Below are 15,886 nucleotides of genomic sequence, written 5' to 3' on the forward strand. Positions count from 1 at the left end.
ATATGTAAGCAGCTTCTCCAAGGTCCTTCATTGAAAAACACTTATTCAAGTAGGCCTTTATACTTTCCAAGAATTCTATATCATTTCCCATCAATAGTATGTCATCCACATATAATATGAGAAATGCTACAAAGCTCCCACTCACTTTCTTGTAAACACAGGCTTCTCCATAAGTCTGTGTAAACCCAAACGCTTTGATTATCTCATCAAAGCGAATGTTCCAACTCCGAGATGCCTGCACCAGCCCATAGATTGAGCGCTGGAGCTTGCATACCTTGTCAGCATTCTTAGGATCGACAAAACCTTCCGGCTGCATCATATACAATTCTTCCTTAAGGAAGCCGTTAAGGAATGCCGTTTTGACGTCCATTTGCCATATCTCATAATCGTAGAATGTGGCAATTGCTAACATGATTCGGACGGACTTCAGCTTCGCTACGGGTGAGAAGGTCTCATCGTAGTCAACTCCTTGAACTTGTCGATAACCCTTAGCGACAAGTCGAGCTTTATAGATGGTAACACTTCCATCCGCGTCCGTCTTCTTCTTAAAGATCCATTTATTTTTTCTATCGCTCGCCGATCATCGGGCAAGTCTGTCAAAGTCCATACTTTGTTTTCATACATGGATCCTATCTCGGATTGCATGGCTTCAAGCCATTTGTTGGAATCTGGGCCCGCCATTGCTTCTTCATAGTTCGAAGGTTCACCGTTGTCCAACAACATGATTTCCAGGACAGGGTTGCCGTACCACTCTGGTGCGGAACGTGTCTTTGTGGACCTACGAAGTTCAGTGGTAACTTGATCATGATTGTCATCATTAACTTCCTCTCTAGTCGGTGCAGGCACCATAGAAACATTTTCTTGTGCTGCGCTACTTTCTGGTTCGAGAGGGGTCATCTCATCAAGTTCCACTTTCCTCCCACTTATTTCTTTCGAGAGAAACTCTTTCTCCAGAAAGGACCCGTTCTTGGCAACGAAGATCTTGCCTTCGGATCTGAGGTAGAAGGTATACCCAATGGTTTCCTTAGGGTATCCTATGAAGACGCATTTTTCCGACTTGGGTTTGAGCTTTTCAGGTTGAAGTTTCTTGACATAAGCATCGCATCCCCAAACTTTAAGAAACGACAGCTTAGGTTTCTTTCCAAACCATAATTCATACGGTGTCGTCTCAACGGATTTCGACGGAGCCCTATTTAAAGTGAATGCGGCAGTCTCTAAAGCATAACCCCAGAATGATAGCGGTAGATCGATAAGAGACATCATAGATCGCACCATATCCAATAGAGTGCGATTACGACGTTCGGACACACCATTACGCTGAGGTGTTCCAGGCGGCATGAGTTGTGAAACAATTCCACATTTCCTTAAGTGTGTGCCAAATTCGTGACTCAAATATTCCCCTCCACGATCTGATCGTAAGAACTTTATTTTCCTGTCACGTTGATTCTCAACCTCACTCTGAAATTCCTTGAACTTTTCAAAGGTCTCAGACTTGTGTTTCATTAAGTAGACATACCCATATCTACTCAAGTCATCAGTGAGGGTGAGAACATAACGATAGCCACCGCGAGCCTCAACGCTCATTGGACCGCACACATCAGTATGTATGATTTCCAATAAGTTGGTTGCTCGCTCCATTGTTCTGGAGAACGGAGTCTTGGTCATTTTACCCATGAGGCATGGTTCGCACGTGTCAAATGATTCATAATCAAGAGACTCCAAAAGTCCATCTGCATGGAGTTTCTTCATGCGTTTGACACCAATGTGACCAAGGCGGCAGTGCCACAAGTATGTGGGACTATCATTATCAACCTTACATTTCTTGGCATTCACACTATGAATATGTGTAACATCACGTTCGAGATTCATTAAGAATAAACCATTGACCAGCGAGGCATGACCATAAAACATATCTCTCATATAAATAGAACAACCATTATTCTCGGATTTAAATGAGTAGCCATCTCGCATCAAACGAGATCCAGATACAATGTTCATGCTCAAAGCTGGCACTAAATAACAATTATTGAGGTTTAAAACTAATCCCGTAGGTAAATGTAGAGGTAGCGTGCCGACGGCGATCACATCGACCTTGGAACCATTCCCGACGCGCATCGTCACCTCGTCCTTCGCCAGTCTCCGCTTATTCCGCAGCTCCTGCTTTGAGTTACAAATATGAGCAAGCGCACCGGTATCAAATACCCAGGAGCTACTACGAGTACTGGTAAGGTACACATCAATTACATGTATATCACATATACCTTTGGTGTTGCCGGCCTTCTTGTCCGCTAAGTATTTGGGGCAGTTCCGCTTCCAGTGACCACTTCCCTTGCAATAAAAGCACTCAGTCTCAGGCTTGGGTCCATTCTTTGTCTTCTTCCCGGCAGCTTGCTTACCGGGCGCGGCAACTCCCTTGCCGTCTTTCTTGAAGTTCTTCTTACCCTTGCCTTTCTTGAACTTAGTGGTTTTATTCACCATCAACACTTGATGTTCCTTTTTTATCTCCACCTCCGCTGATTTCAGCATTGAATATACCTCAGGAATGGTCTTTTCCATCCCCTGAATATTGAAGTTCATCACAAAGCTCTTGTAGCTAGGTGGGAGCGACTGAAGGATTCTGTCAAGGACCGCGTCACCGGGAGATTAACTCCTAGCTGAGACAAGCGGTTGTGCAATCCAGACATTTTGAGTATGTGTTCGCTGACGGAACTATTCTCCTCCATCTTACAACTGTAGAACTTGTCGGAGACTTCATATCTCTCGACCCGGGCATGAGCTTGGAAAACCATTTTCAGCTCTTGGAACATCTCATATGCTCCGTGCTGCTCGAAATGCTTTTGGAGCCCCGGTTCTAAGCTGTAAAGCATGCCGCACTAAACCAGGGAGTAATCATCAACACGTGTTTGCCAGGCGTTCATAACGTCTTGGTTTGCTGGGACGGGTGCTTCACCTAGCGGTGCTTCAAGGATATATGCTTTCTTGGCAGCTATGAGGATGATCCTCAAGTTCCGGACCCAGTCCGTATAGTTGCTACCATCGTCTTTCAGCTTGGTTTTCTCTAGGAACGCGTTGAAGTTGAGGTTGAGATTAGCGTGGGCCATTTGATCTACAAGACATATTGTAAAGATTTTAGACTAAGTTCATGATAATTAAGTTCATCTAATCAAATTATTAATGAACTCCCACTCAGACAGACATCCCTCTAGTCATCTAAGTGATACATGATCCGAGTCAACTAGGCCGTGTCCGGTCATCACGTGAGACGGACTAGTCATCATCGGTGAACATCTTCATGTTGATCGTATCTGCTATACGGCTCATGTTCGACCTTTCGGTCTCTTGTGTTCCGAGGCCATGTCTGTCCATGCTAGGCTCGTCAAGTCAACCTAAGTGTATTGCGTGTGTAAATCTGGCTTACACCCGTTGTATGCGAACGTTAGAACCTATCACACCCGATCATCCGTGGTGCTTCGGAACAACGAACCTTCGCAACGGTGCACAGTTAGGGGGAACACTTTCTTGAAATTTTAGCGAGGGATCATCTTATTTATGCTACCGTCGTTCTAAGCAAAAAAGATGTAAAACATGATAAACATCACATGCAATCAAATAGTGACATGATATGGCCAATATCATTTTGCTCCTTTTGATCTCCATCTTCGGGGCGCCATGATCATCATCGTCACCGGCATGACACCATGACCTCCATCATCATGATCTCCATCATCGTGTCTTCATGAAGTTGTCTCGCCAACTATTACTTCTACTACTATGGCTAACGGTTAGCAATAAAGTAAAGTAATTACATGACGTTCCAGTTGACACGCAGGTCATAAATAAATTAAGACAACTCCTATGGCTCCTGCCGGTTGTCATACTCATCGACATGCAAGTCGTGATTCCTATTACAAGAACATGATCAATCTCATACATCACATATATCATTCATCACATCCTTCTGGCCATATCACATCACATGACACTTGCTGCAAAAATAAGTTAGACGTCCTCTAATTGTTGTTGCAATTTTTTACGTGGCTGCTATAGGTTTCTAGCAAGAACGTTTCTTACCTATGCCAAAACCACAACGTGATATGCCAATTTCTATTTACCCTTCATAAGGACCCTTTTCATCGAATCCGATCCGACTAAAGTGGGAGAGACAGACACCCGCTAGCCACCTTATGCAACTAGTGCATGTCAGTCGGTGGAACCTGTCTCACGTAAGCGTACGTGTAAGGTCGGTCCAGGCCGCTTCATCCCACGATGTCACCGAATCAAGATAAGACTAGTAACGGCAAGTAAATTGACAAAATCGACGCCCACAACAACTTGTGTTCTACTCGTGCATAGAAACTACGCATAGACCTAGCTCATGATGCCACTGTTGGGGATCGTTGCAGAAATTAAAATTTTCTACGCATCACCAAGATCAATCTATGAAGTAACTAGAAACGAGAGAGAGAAGAGTGCATCTTCATACCGTTGAAGATCACGATGCGGAAGCGTTGCAAGAACGCGGATGAGGGAGTCGTACACGTAGCGATTCAGATCGCGGCAGAATCCGATCCAAGCACCGAACAACGGTGCCTCCGTGTTCAACACACGTGCAGCCCGGTGACGTCTCCCGCGCCTTGATCCAGCAAGGAGGAGGGAGAGGTTGAGGAAGAAGGCTCCAACAGCAGCACGATGGCGTGGTGGTGGTGGAGTGACAGTTCTCCGGCAGGGCTTCGCCAAGCACACGCGAAGGAGGAGAGGTGTTGGGGAGGGGAGGGGCTGCGCCTTGGATGTCGTGATGCAGCCCTCCCCTCACCCCTCTATTTATAGGGAGAAGGGGGAAGGGGGCCGGCCCCTCTAGATGAGATCTAGAGGGGGGGCGGCGGCCAAGGGGGAGGGAGCTTGCCCCCCAAGCAAGGGGGACGCCCCCCTTTAGGGTTCCCCCAAACCCTAGGCGCATGGGCCCTAGGGGGGGTTGGCGCCCAGCCCACTTAGGGCTGGTTCCCTTCCACCTACAGCCCATAAGGCCCTCCGGGGCAGGTGGACCCTCCCGGTGGACCCCCGGAACCCCTCTGGTGGTCCCGGTACAATACCGGTATACCCCCGAATATTTCCGGTGACCGTATGATGACTTCCCATATATAAATCTTCACCTCCGGACCATTCCGGAACTCCTCGTGACGTCCAGGATCTCATCCGGGACTCCGAACAACATTCAGTAATCACATACAAATCTTCATTATAACCCTAGCGTCATCGAACCTTAAGTGTGTAGACCCTACGGGTTCGGGAATCATGCAGGCATGAACGAGACACCTCTCTAGCCAATAACCAACAGCGGGATCTGGATACCCATGTTGGCTCCCACACGTTCCACGATGATCTCATCGGATGAACCACGATGTCGAGGATTCAAGCAATCCCGTGTACAATTCCCTTTGTCAATCGATACGTTACTTGCCCGAGATTCGATCATCGGTATCCCAATACCTCGTTCAATCTCGTTACCGGCAAGTCACTTTACTCGTTCCGTAATGCATGATCCCGTGACTAACTACTTAGTCACATTGAGCTCATTATGATGATGCATTACCGAGAGGGCCCAGAGATACCTCTCCGTCATACGGAGTGACAAATCCCAGTCTCGATCCGTGCCAACCCAACAGACATTTTTGGAGATACCTGTAGTTCACCTTTATAGTCACCCAGTTACGTTGTGACGTTTGGCACACCCATTCGTACGGTATCCGGGAGTTGCACGATCTCATGGTCTAAGGAAATGATGCTTGACATTAGAAAAGCTTTAACAAACGAACTAAACGATCTAGTGCTATGCTTAGGATTGGGTCTTGTCCATCACATCGTTCTCCTAATGATGTGATCCCGTTATCAATGACATCCAATGTCCATGGTCAGGAAACCGCAACCATCTATTGATCAACGAGCTAGTCAACTAGAGGCTCACTAGGGACATGTTATGGTCTATGTGTTCACACATGTATTACGATTTTCGGATAACACAATTATAGCATGAACAATAGACAATTATCATGAACAAGGAAATATAATAATAACCATTTTATTATTGCCTCTAGGGCATATTTCCAACAGTTTTGCGTGCAGGAATTTTTTTAATTTGCAGTCGACGCACCCTACCGTAGAACCCAACATAAGCGGCATATACATTGGACGCTTAGAGCAAATATATGTTGATCATGTTACACATTTTTGTTTAAAATGACACCCCGTTTACTTCAATCCAATAGTTTCTACTTTTATACATCATTTTGTCAAATGCTTCATGTGATTTATTGTTTTTAATATATAAACCGACGGAAATCTTAAATTTGTTTCTGCAATTGTTTTAGTTTTTAGCATCTATTTATGCATTTGTTTATCGTGTTTCCCGCAGCAACGCACGGGGCGTCATCTAGTATACATAAGGAGTGAAACAAGATATTTAAGCCAATGTTTAGAATCCTCCAATATGTGAAAGAAAGGAATGATTCTTATAGGAATTTTCAAAGGCAATCTTCTAATCGAAAAGGCACATAGGAAAAGTGTTCTATAAGATTTCGTTCTTACAATTTTTTTGTAAGATTTCTTTGTTCAACATGACCACAGAACATATTTTTTCACTTTGTTTTTGCTGATTTCCACTATAATCTACTTTCCATTTGATCTTTTCCGTTGCCTCTTTTTTATAAAGGGTAATAAGATAATATTTGAATGATACCCATTTTGCCTGACCCTGCAACTAACAAAGTAGAGATCTAGTCAAGACTGTGATAATGCACACAACCAAAAGTTAAAAGAAGAGAAACGAAAAACAACGAAAGTCGGCACATTAAACGACACATAACAAACAAGCAGCAATAGCATCCATTGTCCTTGAACCCACAAAAACTATAATAACAAATATTCGGAAGCAAGGAAACAAGCCCAGAGAGAATCGCTCGCCTGGACATCTCTGTCGTGGACATCACCACCCGACCAGAGCCATGCTTGCGTATAGACTGTCGCACCAATGAAGAGTCGAACATCGTCGGCATCTTCAATGTCTCGCGCGCACGTGCTCCACATCCACTGTGGTAGAGGTCGACAGTGACGACGACGCCGAGGCGCGAATACAACGCCATGGGCGCCGCAAGTCGTACCATCCCCGCTCCTCCATTGCACCGCTTCTTGCCGCCATTGTTGTGGCCGCTTCGCCCAAGCCACCTCGAATCCACCCGAATCCCACTGCCTCCTCAACATCTAGAGGTGAAGGGACAAGAGGAAGCATATCACCTCCCAAGCCATCATGGATGACACGCCGAGCCACAGAAGATGCCATATGGAAGAGAAACTATCCGCTACCGCACTCCAAGTGACCATGACTCATTGCTGCCGCCATCGTTGTGCCTCACTCGCAACTGACCGCCAACAAGAACCAGTGTAGCCGCCCTAAAAGCTACCACCTTGATCGGATGATCATGCCGTCCCCTCATTGCATGAGAAGAGCAGGCCCTGCCGCCACTGTTGGCCGGACGAGCTTCACTTGCCGGCTTCTTCTGGTGGCGGCGAGGCGAACAAAAGAGGACGGCGAGGAGGAGGTGGTGGTGGACGAGGACGGCGGCTAGGGTTTTCACCAATGCCGTCTGTTAGAAGGGAGAGAGGGATTGGTGGAATAGTTCGTTGTATTGCTTGAGCCTCGTGGGCATATATATAGGAGTACAATGATCTACTTGGAATACAAGACAAGCCGGAACAAATCCTAGTCTATCTCGTCTTTTCTAATAAACATTATACTCAACATCCCTCCGCAGTCACAACGGTAGCGACGCAGACGGTGAGACTGGAGAAGAATCCGAGCCAAGCCGACGGACACCCCCCCCACACACACACACAATCGTAACGGTCGACGCATCGCGGAGTCGTGGCTGGAGTGGAAACCAACAAGGTTGCTCAAGCAGGCGGTAGTCCTTTGTGCCGTTTGTCGATGTAGCCGAGAGCGTGGGTGGTGGAGCCGTGGTCGAGGTAGCCGTGCGAAGAATGCCGTGGTCGATGTCGAGTCGGGGTGGCCGGTGTCGAGGAAGTCGCCGTGGAGCCGCGGGCGCAAGGGGGCGCCGAGTTAGCATGGGTGCAGTGGTGTCGAAGTAGTGGTGCGCCGGGGAGAAGATGTTGTTAACGACGCATCGCGGCGGTTTTGCCAAGCCCGGGGACGCATCGTGGACGAAGGCACGCACCGGTGTTGCCAGCACCGGGCATGCGTAGACGGACGAAGACGAAGTTGACGAAGCGCCGACCAGGCTTGCCAGGCCCGGGGACACGTCGTGGATGAAGGCACGCATCGGTGTTGCCAGCACCGGGCATGCATAGACGAGGGACCTGCACGAGCTGTACGCCATGTCGAAGAAGTCGAAGGGGCCAGCAGAGAAGAACTCGACGACGATTGCGGCGTCCATCGGCGCGGGGCCGATGTCACCAATGGTGGTTGGAGTAGACGAAGTGGTCGGGGTAGATGACGGCGACGCTGGCGACGGGCTGGTGCTTGGACGAAGACGAAGGGGGTGGATGGGCGGCGGCGGCGGCTACGAAGGTAGCGGCAACGGCGGCTACGAAGGTAGCGGCAACGGCGGCCAAAGAAGAGCGGCAGCGGCGGCCTGACGGCGGCGGCTAGGTTAGGAGTGCGGCGCCGATGCTCGAAGTAGGCGAAGAATCCTGACAGCGTGACGAAGACCGACGCGGACGGTGGCGTTCCCGCGCCAAGGGAGACGGCGCGGCGCATACCACGGGAAGACGACGCGTGGTGACGGCGGAGTGGACCGTGGGCCGCGGCGCTACGGCCCGAAGGGGCGACGCAGCGGCGGCAGGCAGGTTGGGTCGACGGCGGGAAGACCTCGGGGCGGCGGCGAGGACCGCGGGCCGCGACGCTACGGCCCGAAGGGGCGACGCAACGACGGTTCGCGAGTCGGTGCAGCCGCCGGGACGGCCTCGGGGCGGCGGCGGGGACCGCGTATCGCGGCACTACGGTCTGAAGGGGCGACGTAGCGGCGACGCACGAGTCGATGCAGCCGCGAGGAGAACCGCAGGGCGGCGGCGCTGCGGCCCGACCGAGCGATGCAGCGGCAGCGGCTTTGATACCATGTTAGAAGGAAGAGAGGGATTGATGGAATAGTTCGTTGTATTGCTTGAGCCTCGTGGGCATATATATAGGAGTACAATGATCTACTTGGAATACAAGACATATTCTATCCCGTTTTTCCTAATAAAGGTTATACTCGACACCGTCCCTGAAAACGACATGCGCATTATGTGATTTCATCTATACGTTCTATAGTAGGAGAATGCAGTATGCAGGAAGGAGAATCACGGAGCTCGCCAAAGGGGATGGTGCCGAGGGTGGATTTTGATTCTAAACGGTAAATCGAGTGAGCAGTTTTGTGTCCAAGGGCTAATCTTAGCCGTTGATTTTAGATCTTGCCGTGGCCCCTCTTGCGAGTCGTCGTCTCCAGTCTCTCCGCCAGTCAAAGAAACCCAGGCCGTCGGACGCCATCCCTAGCCACCGCGCCGCTATGTCCGCCGCCACCGCCACGCTCCGGCCAACCGAGCCGTTCCCTCTCCCGAGCGGTCTATCCCTTGCGCGGCGCCTGAAGCTGCTCCTCTCCTTCTCCCGCGCCGACCTCTCCGTGAGCCCCGTCGACGAGTGGCAGCTCAAGTCCGCGCTCCTCGCCTTCCTCCGCAACCCGCCGCTCTCGCTCTCCCTCCTCCAAGACTCCGACCTGTCCGTCAGCCGCCTCCCGGACCTGCAGAAGCGCCGTCGGGACGATCCCGTCGCCTCCGGCATCCTGTACGTCCGCGATCTCTCCTTCCTCCGCCCAGGCAACCGCACAGGAGACAACGAAGCCGAGAAGATGACCCCAGAGCAGGAGGAGAAGAAGTACTCACAGTGGCGGAGCTCCCTGGTCGAGAAGCTAGATGGCATCGACCTCAACCTTAAGGGGGTTATGTACCGGATGAGTGTCGAGATCCCCGCCTCAGATGACTTCACGGCGATGAAGAAGTCATGGGAGGATTTTTACGCCTCCGAGCTCTTTAGTGCTAGTATGGGCTGGTTCTTGTATTGGCTATTCTTGGTTTGATTTGCTACTAGGTTGACTTGATCGATGCTTGCTCGTTTCAGGGAATCCGGTGAGGAAGATAGCAAAAAGACCAGACACAATTCTTGTGAGAGGTGTGCCGTCCAGGTGGTTTGCGGAGACGAGGATATCGTCGAAGGCGTCCACATTGGTCACCCACACTATCTTCTCAGCTCTTGGTAAAATAAGGTGCAGTCTGGTGTTCGTGACGCATGTTTGGTTCATTATCTACCATCAATTTTTGTGCCAATGGCCTACAAGCCTACAGGCCAAAGGATTAATGCCACAAAACTGGAAACTGCTAAGGCTTAAGGACACCTAAACTAACTGTATATAAGCTACCTTATACCTTTATATTAATAGAAACATTGGACCAGTATTTGTTCATCTCTGTGGCTTCTGATTTGTTTGTAGTACTCCCTCCGATCCATATTAATTGGCATTGCTTTAGTACAACTTTACAAAGTTGTACTAAAGCAATGCCAATTAATATGGATCAGAGGGGGTACATAATTATTCTCACGCGCCTTGTTTTGTCCCCGAAATGGACACATAGTTATTGAGTTGTGAACACAGAGAAACGCTAACACTGGAAGATTCCTTAATATATGTTTTCTAATATGATGCCGTTCATGTATAAACTCCGTTATTTTCTCATCTCTGATGAATATAGAATTATGATTCGAGTCTCCAAGTTTTAACTAACTTGCGCACATATAACCAGTAACAACTATTCAGAATTCATTGCAAAAAGCTTCTTTTTGGCAATAATAAGCAATTTTGGGAATCAAAATGTGAAACAATATATCTTTGGGAACCTTTTCCATTTGTACAGTTGTGCGCGTGAAATCCACACCACACAAACATGATTAGATAACCAGACATTATTTAGTACTCCCTCTGTTCCATAATGTAGTGCATATAAATTTTCCGAAAAGTCAAACTTAGCAAACTTTGACCCAGTTTATGGAGAAAATTATCTATATCTGTAATACCAAACATATACAATATGAATATTTAACTCATGATGTATCTGATGATATACATCTGCTATTCTTAATATAAATATTTTTCGCTCTAAATATGATCAAAGTTTGCAAAGTTTGACTGTTGAAAAAATCTATATGCACTACATTATGGAACGTAGGGAGTATTATAATAAATTCATTGCGCTCACTCTGACTAGTCAGGCTGTGAGCGTTCAACTGGCCATGCAAGAATATTACATGGGCTGATTTCATATTTGCCCCTAAACTGCATGCGGGTGGGCGGAAGCCGATGGGTCCGGGTCCCTGGCTTACCATGTGAAGGAAATCTGAACAATCCTGGCCATTGGGAATCTGGTGTGTTAGCTGTAGATAAGTGGAAGATGTTGCTGTATGGAAAAAAAAATCAACGATTGACATTGTTTCTTTGTTATTTGTGTGGGAAAAAAATCGAGACCAAATTAAGAAATGATGCACTATATAGCATTCCAGATATGCTTTGAAACTTCATAGTTAAATTTCTGGGCTTCATAAGTTTGTCATGGTTTATTGGATTTGCCTTAGGCCACGATCTGAGTTTTTAATTGCTGTCCTGTAATTTGCTTCACTGGAATTGCAATAAAGATATTGTCCATTTAATATTTTATATTTGATCCATATCGCTTCAGAAATTTCTTACTAGCTCATATAAGGTAGCGTGAATATTTGTGCCCTCTAGATGTTTGGTTGACTGCTGTTACCTTTCTCTAAACTTATGCTACACAATCATTTTCTCTCCAATTGACAGGACCTTAAATATTTCTAATGACGATGAATTAGAAGAAAAAAAAGATGAGACTAATAAGGGTCTCATATCTGGACTCAATTGTAAGGTGTGGGTGCAATTTGAGAGTTATGATGACTTCCACAATGCAATGAAGGCATTATGTGGGCGGTCATTAGAGAAGGTAAAGTTTGCATATTCTATTACTTGTTGCTTCTTAACCCTTCATGCCTATTAGTAGAAGCAAACATAACAGAACAACATGACAAGATCTACTTCATTCTATTTGTAAGAAATCCATATTTATCACCGCTCAGCTGATATTTTAGAACTGACTATTGGAATGGTAATATATGGACGTATAGAATACATCTTTCCTATTCATGTGTTACATCTTCACCTCTAAAGAGTGTCAGTTTTTATCTACTTGTGTAACTTTTGTACCTATTTGTGGTTTGTCTAGTGACTTGTCTCATCTAGTGAACCCTATGGTGAACTTATATGGTTCAATAACGTCTAAGTTTGTGCAAGAATGTAAAACCAGTTGAGCCGCATATATGTGAATTGTGTATAGATAAAGCCACCGCTTGGCATAACTTATGAGATTCTTACTCTTGAAATGTGTGGACCCTTGCAAAAAGATCGATGGAGTGAGCCGCAAGGAATAACATTGTGAATTATACTCCCTCCGTTCCTAAATATAAGTCTTTCTAGAGATTCCATCAAGTGACTACATACGGAGCAAAATGAGTGAATCTACACTCTAAAATATGTCTACATACATCCGTATGTTGTATTCCATTTGAAATGTCTAAAAAGACTTACATTTAGGAACGGAGGGAGTACATATTTTACTAATCATTGTCAGAAGCACTTGAAATGTATTACTTATATGCTAAGTCACGCCAAATCCTTGTGTTGGTATGGTAGAGTACCTTTTTTTAGTGGAGTTTTGTGGTATAGCGATATGGTCCAGTTAATATCTGTGATGCTGGGAACTATTGTCTAAAGAAGGGATAACAATAATCAGGAGTACTCCAACACACTTAATTACACACATAAAGCTAATATCTTGCATTCTACAGCTAAAAAACCTGCCATCAACAAGTGCATTGGACTCCAGGAAATAGATGTGGTTTGCACAGAAGGCCTTTCCAATACATAATGACTTGAAACATCTTGCATTTAGAGCTGAAAACATGTCATGTAATAGTGCATTATCCACAAGAAACTCAAATGTGTTGACCTTGAACCCACTGCTCAATGTACTTGACCCTGTAGGTGGCCCTGTCCTTATGTACATTGGCGAGCACTAGCAATTCCAGGCATACCTCCATAGACGCAGCCTGTTTCTGTTCTTGTTAGGCCCTGTCATCATTGGCAGCTGTTGCGGCCCTTTTTCCTGAAGTATTTGTAAGATCATGGAAGATGCCCCAACAACGTCACAAATATCACAGCCTCCTTTGATGATGCAATTTTGAGTGACAACGTGATGAGCCGGTCGAAGGGCGCTACCAGTGTTGGAAGCTCACCGTCCATGTCAAGATCCTAGAAACCATCACCAAACTGTGCCACAACAGCATGTGTTGACTACCCTAACATTTGCAATTCTACATGTGCTCTAGGACCGCGGCTTATCATTCCATTGCTACAACCTTAACGCCTATTGCTTCTCGTAGAAGATGTACCATATAAGGGAAAACCTAAGAAGAACTGATGCAACCAGAACTGCTGATTTGCCGTCCTGATACGGGGGGACACGGGGATTAGCCCGGATACGGCTGGATACACATATCACACAGTAATCCATCTTTTTCGAATTAAAAAAGAAAGAAATGAAATCGGGATACGGCGTGGACACGGTGGGCACTCGGGAGCCAGCCTCCAGTGACCACGCTGCTGCCCAGTTCTCCTCGTGTCCCCGTATGCGTATTGCCGTGCCTCCGTCCCCGTATCTGTGCTTCTTAGGGGAAAACGATTTTTCAAGGCGGCGGTGAGCCCTGCTTGAGAACTGTAACAGGGGCTCTACTAGTGCCCTGTAGAGACATTAGGGAAATTGCTACTGCTCACTGCCGTGATTGCACACTAGGGTCACGTTTGATGCGGTGTCTAGTGCACTAATGCCTGACATGTTTTGAGCTCTGATGGAAGATATTTTTTCCAAAGTGTTAGCAGATCATCCCTCAAAAGAAAAAATGTTAGCAGATCACCTACAATGTGCGATGACTTACACTGCTCATGTTTTTATTCTTTCTTTATATAACATTAGTTGCCTGACATGACATGATGTCAAATATTCGAATGGATTATCCCATGGTTCTGTGATTTTCTATTGAATAAGAGAAGGAAATACCATTACAAATACTTTTGACATGATGATCATCAACTAAATAAGTAAAAGAGATGTAGAGTTTAGAGAGTATATTCCTTTGAATTCACCCCATCAATATTTTCTCAAGGGTTCACACATTTTGATAGAATTTTTTACAAGTGTTGCTAACCAATAGCTAGTAACTGATGGCTTCTAGTCTCTGTACCCTAGTCACTACACAATACAGATTAACATCTAGTAAGTCTTTGCATTCTGTGTTAGAAAGCATAATGAAAGCTGACTCATTTATTTTGTTTTTAAAGGAAGGATCGCGGTTGAAAGTGAACTATGATGTGACTTGGGACAGGGAAGGTTTCTTTCGTAATGCACAATGCGAGCCTGCATATAACAAACTAGAAGAAACAGATGCACCGGTACATGGAAGGAAGAAACATTACACCTCGCGGATCGAATCAGATCATAGGAAGAGATTCAGGGTAAGTTACCATGTCAAGTTTTATGCCAAAAGTTTCCAACTCCGATTTTTGCATTTCTGTGACTGCATGCTCCATTACAACTGAAGCATTCCTTCATGGTTCCTGCCAAATATATTACCAGAACGTGGCTCGTCTTCAAATTTGAAACGTGTGTAACATGAGGAACATTATTTGGCAGTGCTTCAGTTCACATGCATACATGTATCTTCATGGAGATTTAACATAACAGGATCATGGGGCGCAGTATTGATGAGGAAACTTGACACCGTGGCCTTATTAAATACTACCTCTGTTCACTAATGTAAGACGTGAACTGCCAAAACGTCTTACATCAGCGAACAGAGGTAGTAGTATCGGGCAAATACCTGTTCAGAAGTTTAAAATGCAGATAGTTTGCCTCCACTTGCCCTGTATTAAAGAAACATATGGAATTAATCATGTCTTTGAGTAAAATTGCCACCCCTGGGCCTAATTAAATTTTCAGGATAACGGAAGTTGTGGTTTTTGCTATTTTGGGTACATTTATAAACTGTCCATAATTTATATGTTTATTTTGAACTCTCTTGGAAAAAATATGCCTTCTTTCTTGGCTAGTCTGATGGGCAGTGAGAATTTTCCGGCGCTTGTCTTGTATCATTACTCTGTTCTGTACAATGTGATTTTCCGTAACCATTTCTATTTTCTAACATCTATTCATCTCAATGTGATTCAGGATTGATGGCGCAAAGGATATGATGAGTTGTGAAATTACATGTCATAAGGAGGAGAATTGGTTGTATTCTGTGGTCTGTATCATTGTGATGTTCACTATTCGTTTTTTGTCTCCTTTTACTTCTCGTCATTAGTCTAACAGTAAAATCATTCCGTCCGAGTCGCTGATTTGTACTCCCTCCGTCCCACAGTATAAGCTATTACAGCTATTGTGGTGGCACCTAGTTGATACCGAAAGTTCGAGCTTAACAAAAGTTAGTGTTTGCTTCAGTAAGAGTTTCGCCTTTAGCACCTCTACATCTGCTCATTTGATCAATCACAAAACCCACTGCAGTTACGCTCCATTCTAGATGTGCCGAGTCCCAACTGTTCGATTATCTTACTCCCTAAGTTGTACTAAAACTTAGGGAAAGAGTAATTAAATTCATTTCTCAATCTTCTCCCTGGTTGTTAAAGCAAACATTCAACAATGAGTATCTAGCAGACTGGTTAGGTGGTAA

The 15,886-nt window shown here is 45.8% G+C and overlaps 1 protein-coding gene across 1 annotated transcript; it reads left to right on the forward strand.

Annotated features, from left to right (window-relative positions):
• The first annotated feature begins 9,429 nt into the window (after positions 1–9,429).
• Positions 9,430–15,660, forward strand: LOC109736745 (uncharacterized). Its single transcript, XM_020295954.4, has 5 exons — positions 9,430–10,083; positions 10,163–10,307; positions 11,892–12,051; positions 14,502–14,675; positions 15,388–15,660. The coding sequence occupies exons 1-5, from the start codon at positions 9,555–9,557 to the stop codon at positions 15,391–15,393; spliced, it is 1,014 nt and encodes a 337-aa protein (XP_020151543.1). The 5' UTR covers positions 9,430–9,554; the 3' UTR covers positions 15,394–15,660.
• Positions 15,661–15,886: the final 226 nt, after the last annotated feature.

The sequence above is a fragment of the Aegilops tauschii genome, chromosome 2 (assembly GCF_002575655.3).
Source record: "Aegilops tauschii subsp. strangulata cultivar AL8/78 chromosome 2, Aet v6.0, whole genome shotgun sequence".
Lineage (NCBI taxonomy): Eukaryota > Viridiplantae > Streptophyta > Magnoliopsida > Poales > Poaceae > Aegilops > Aegilops tauschii.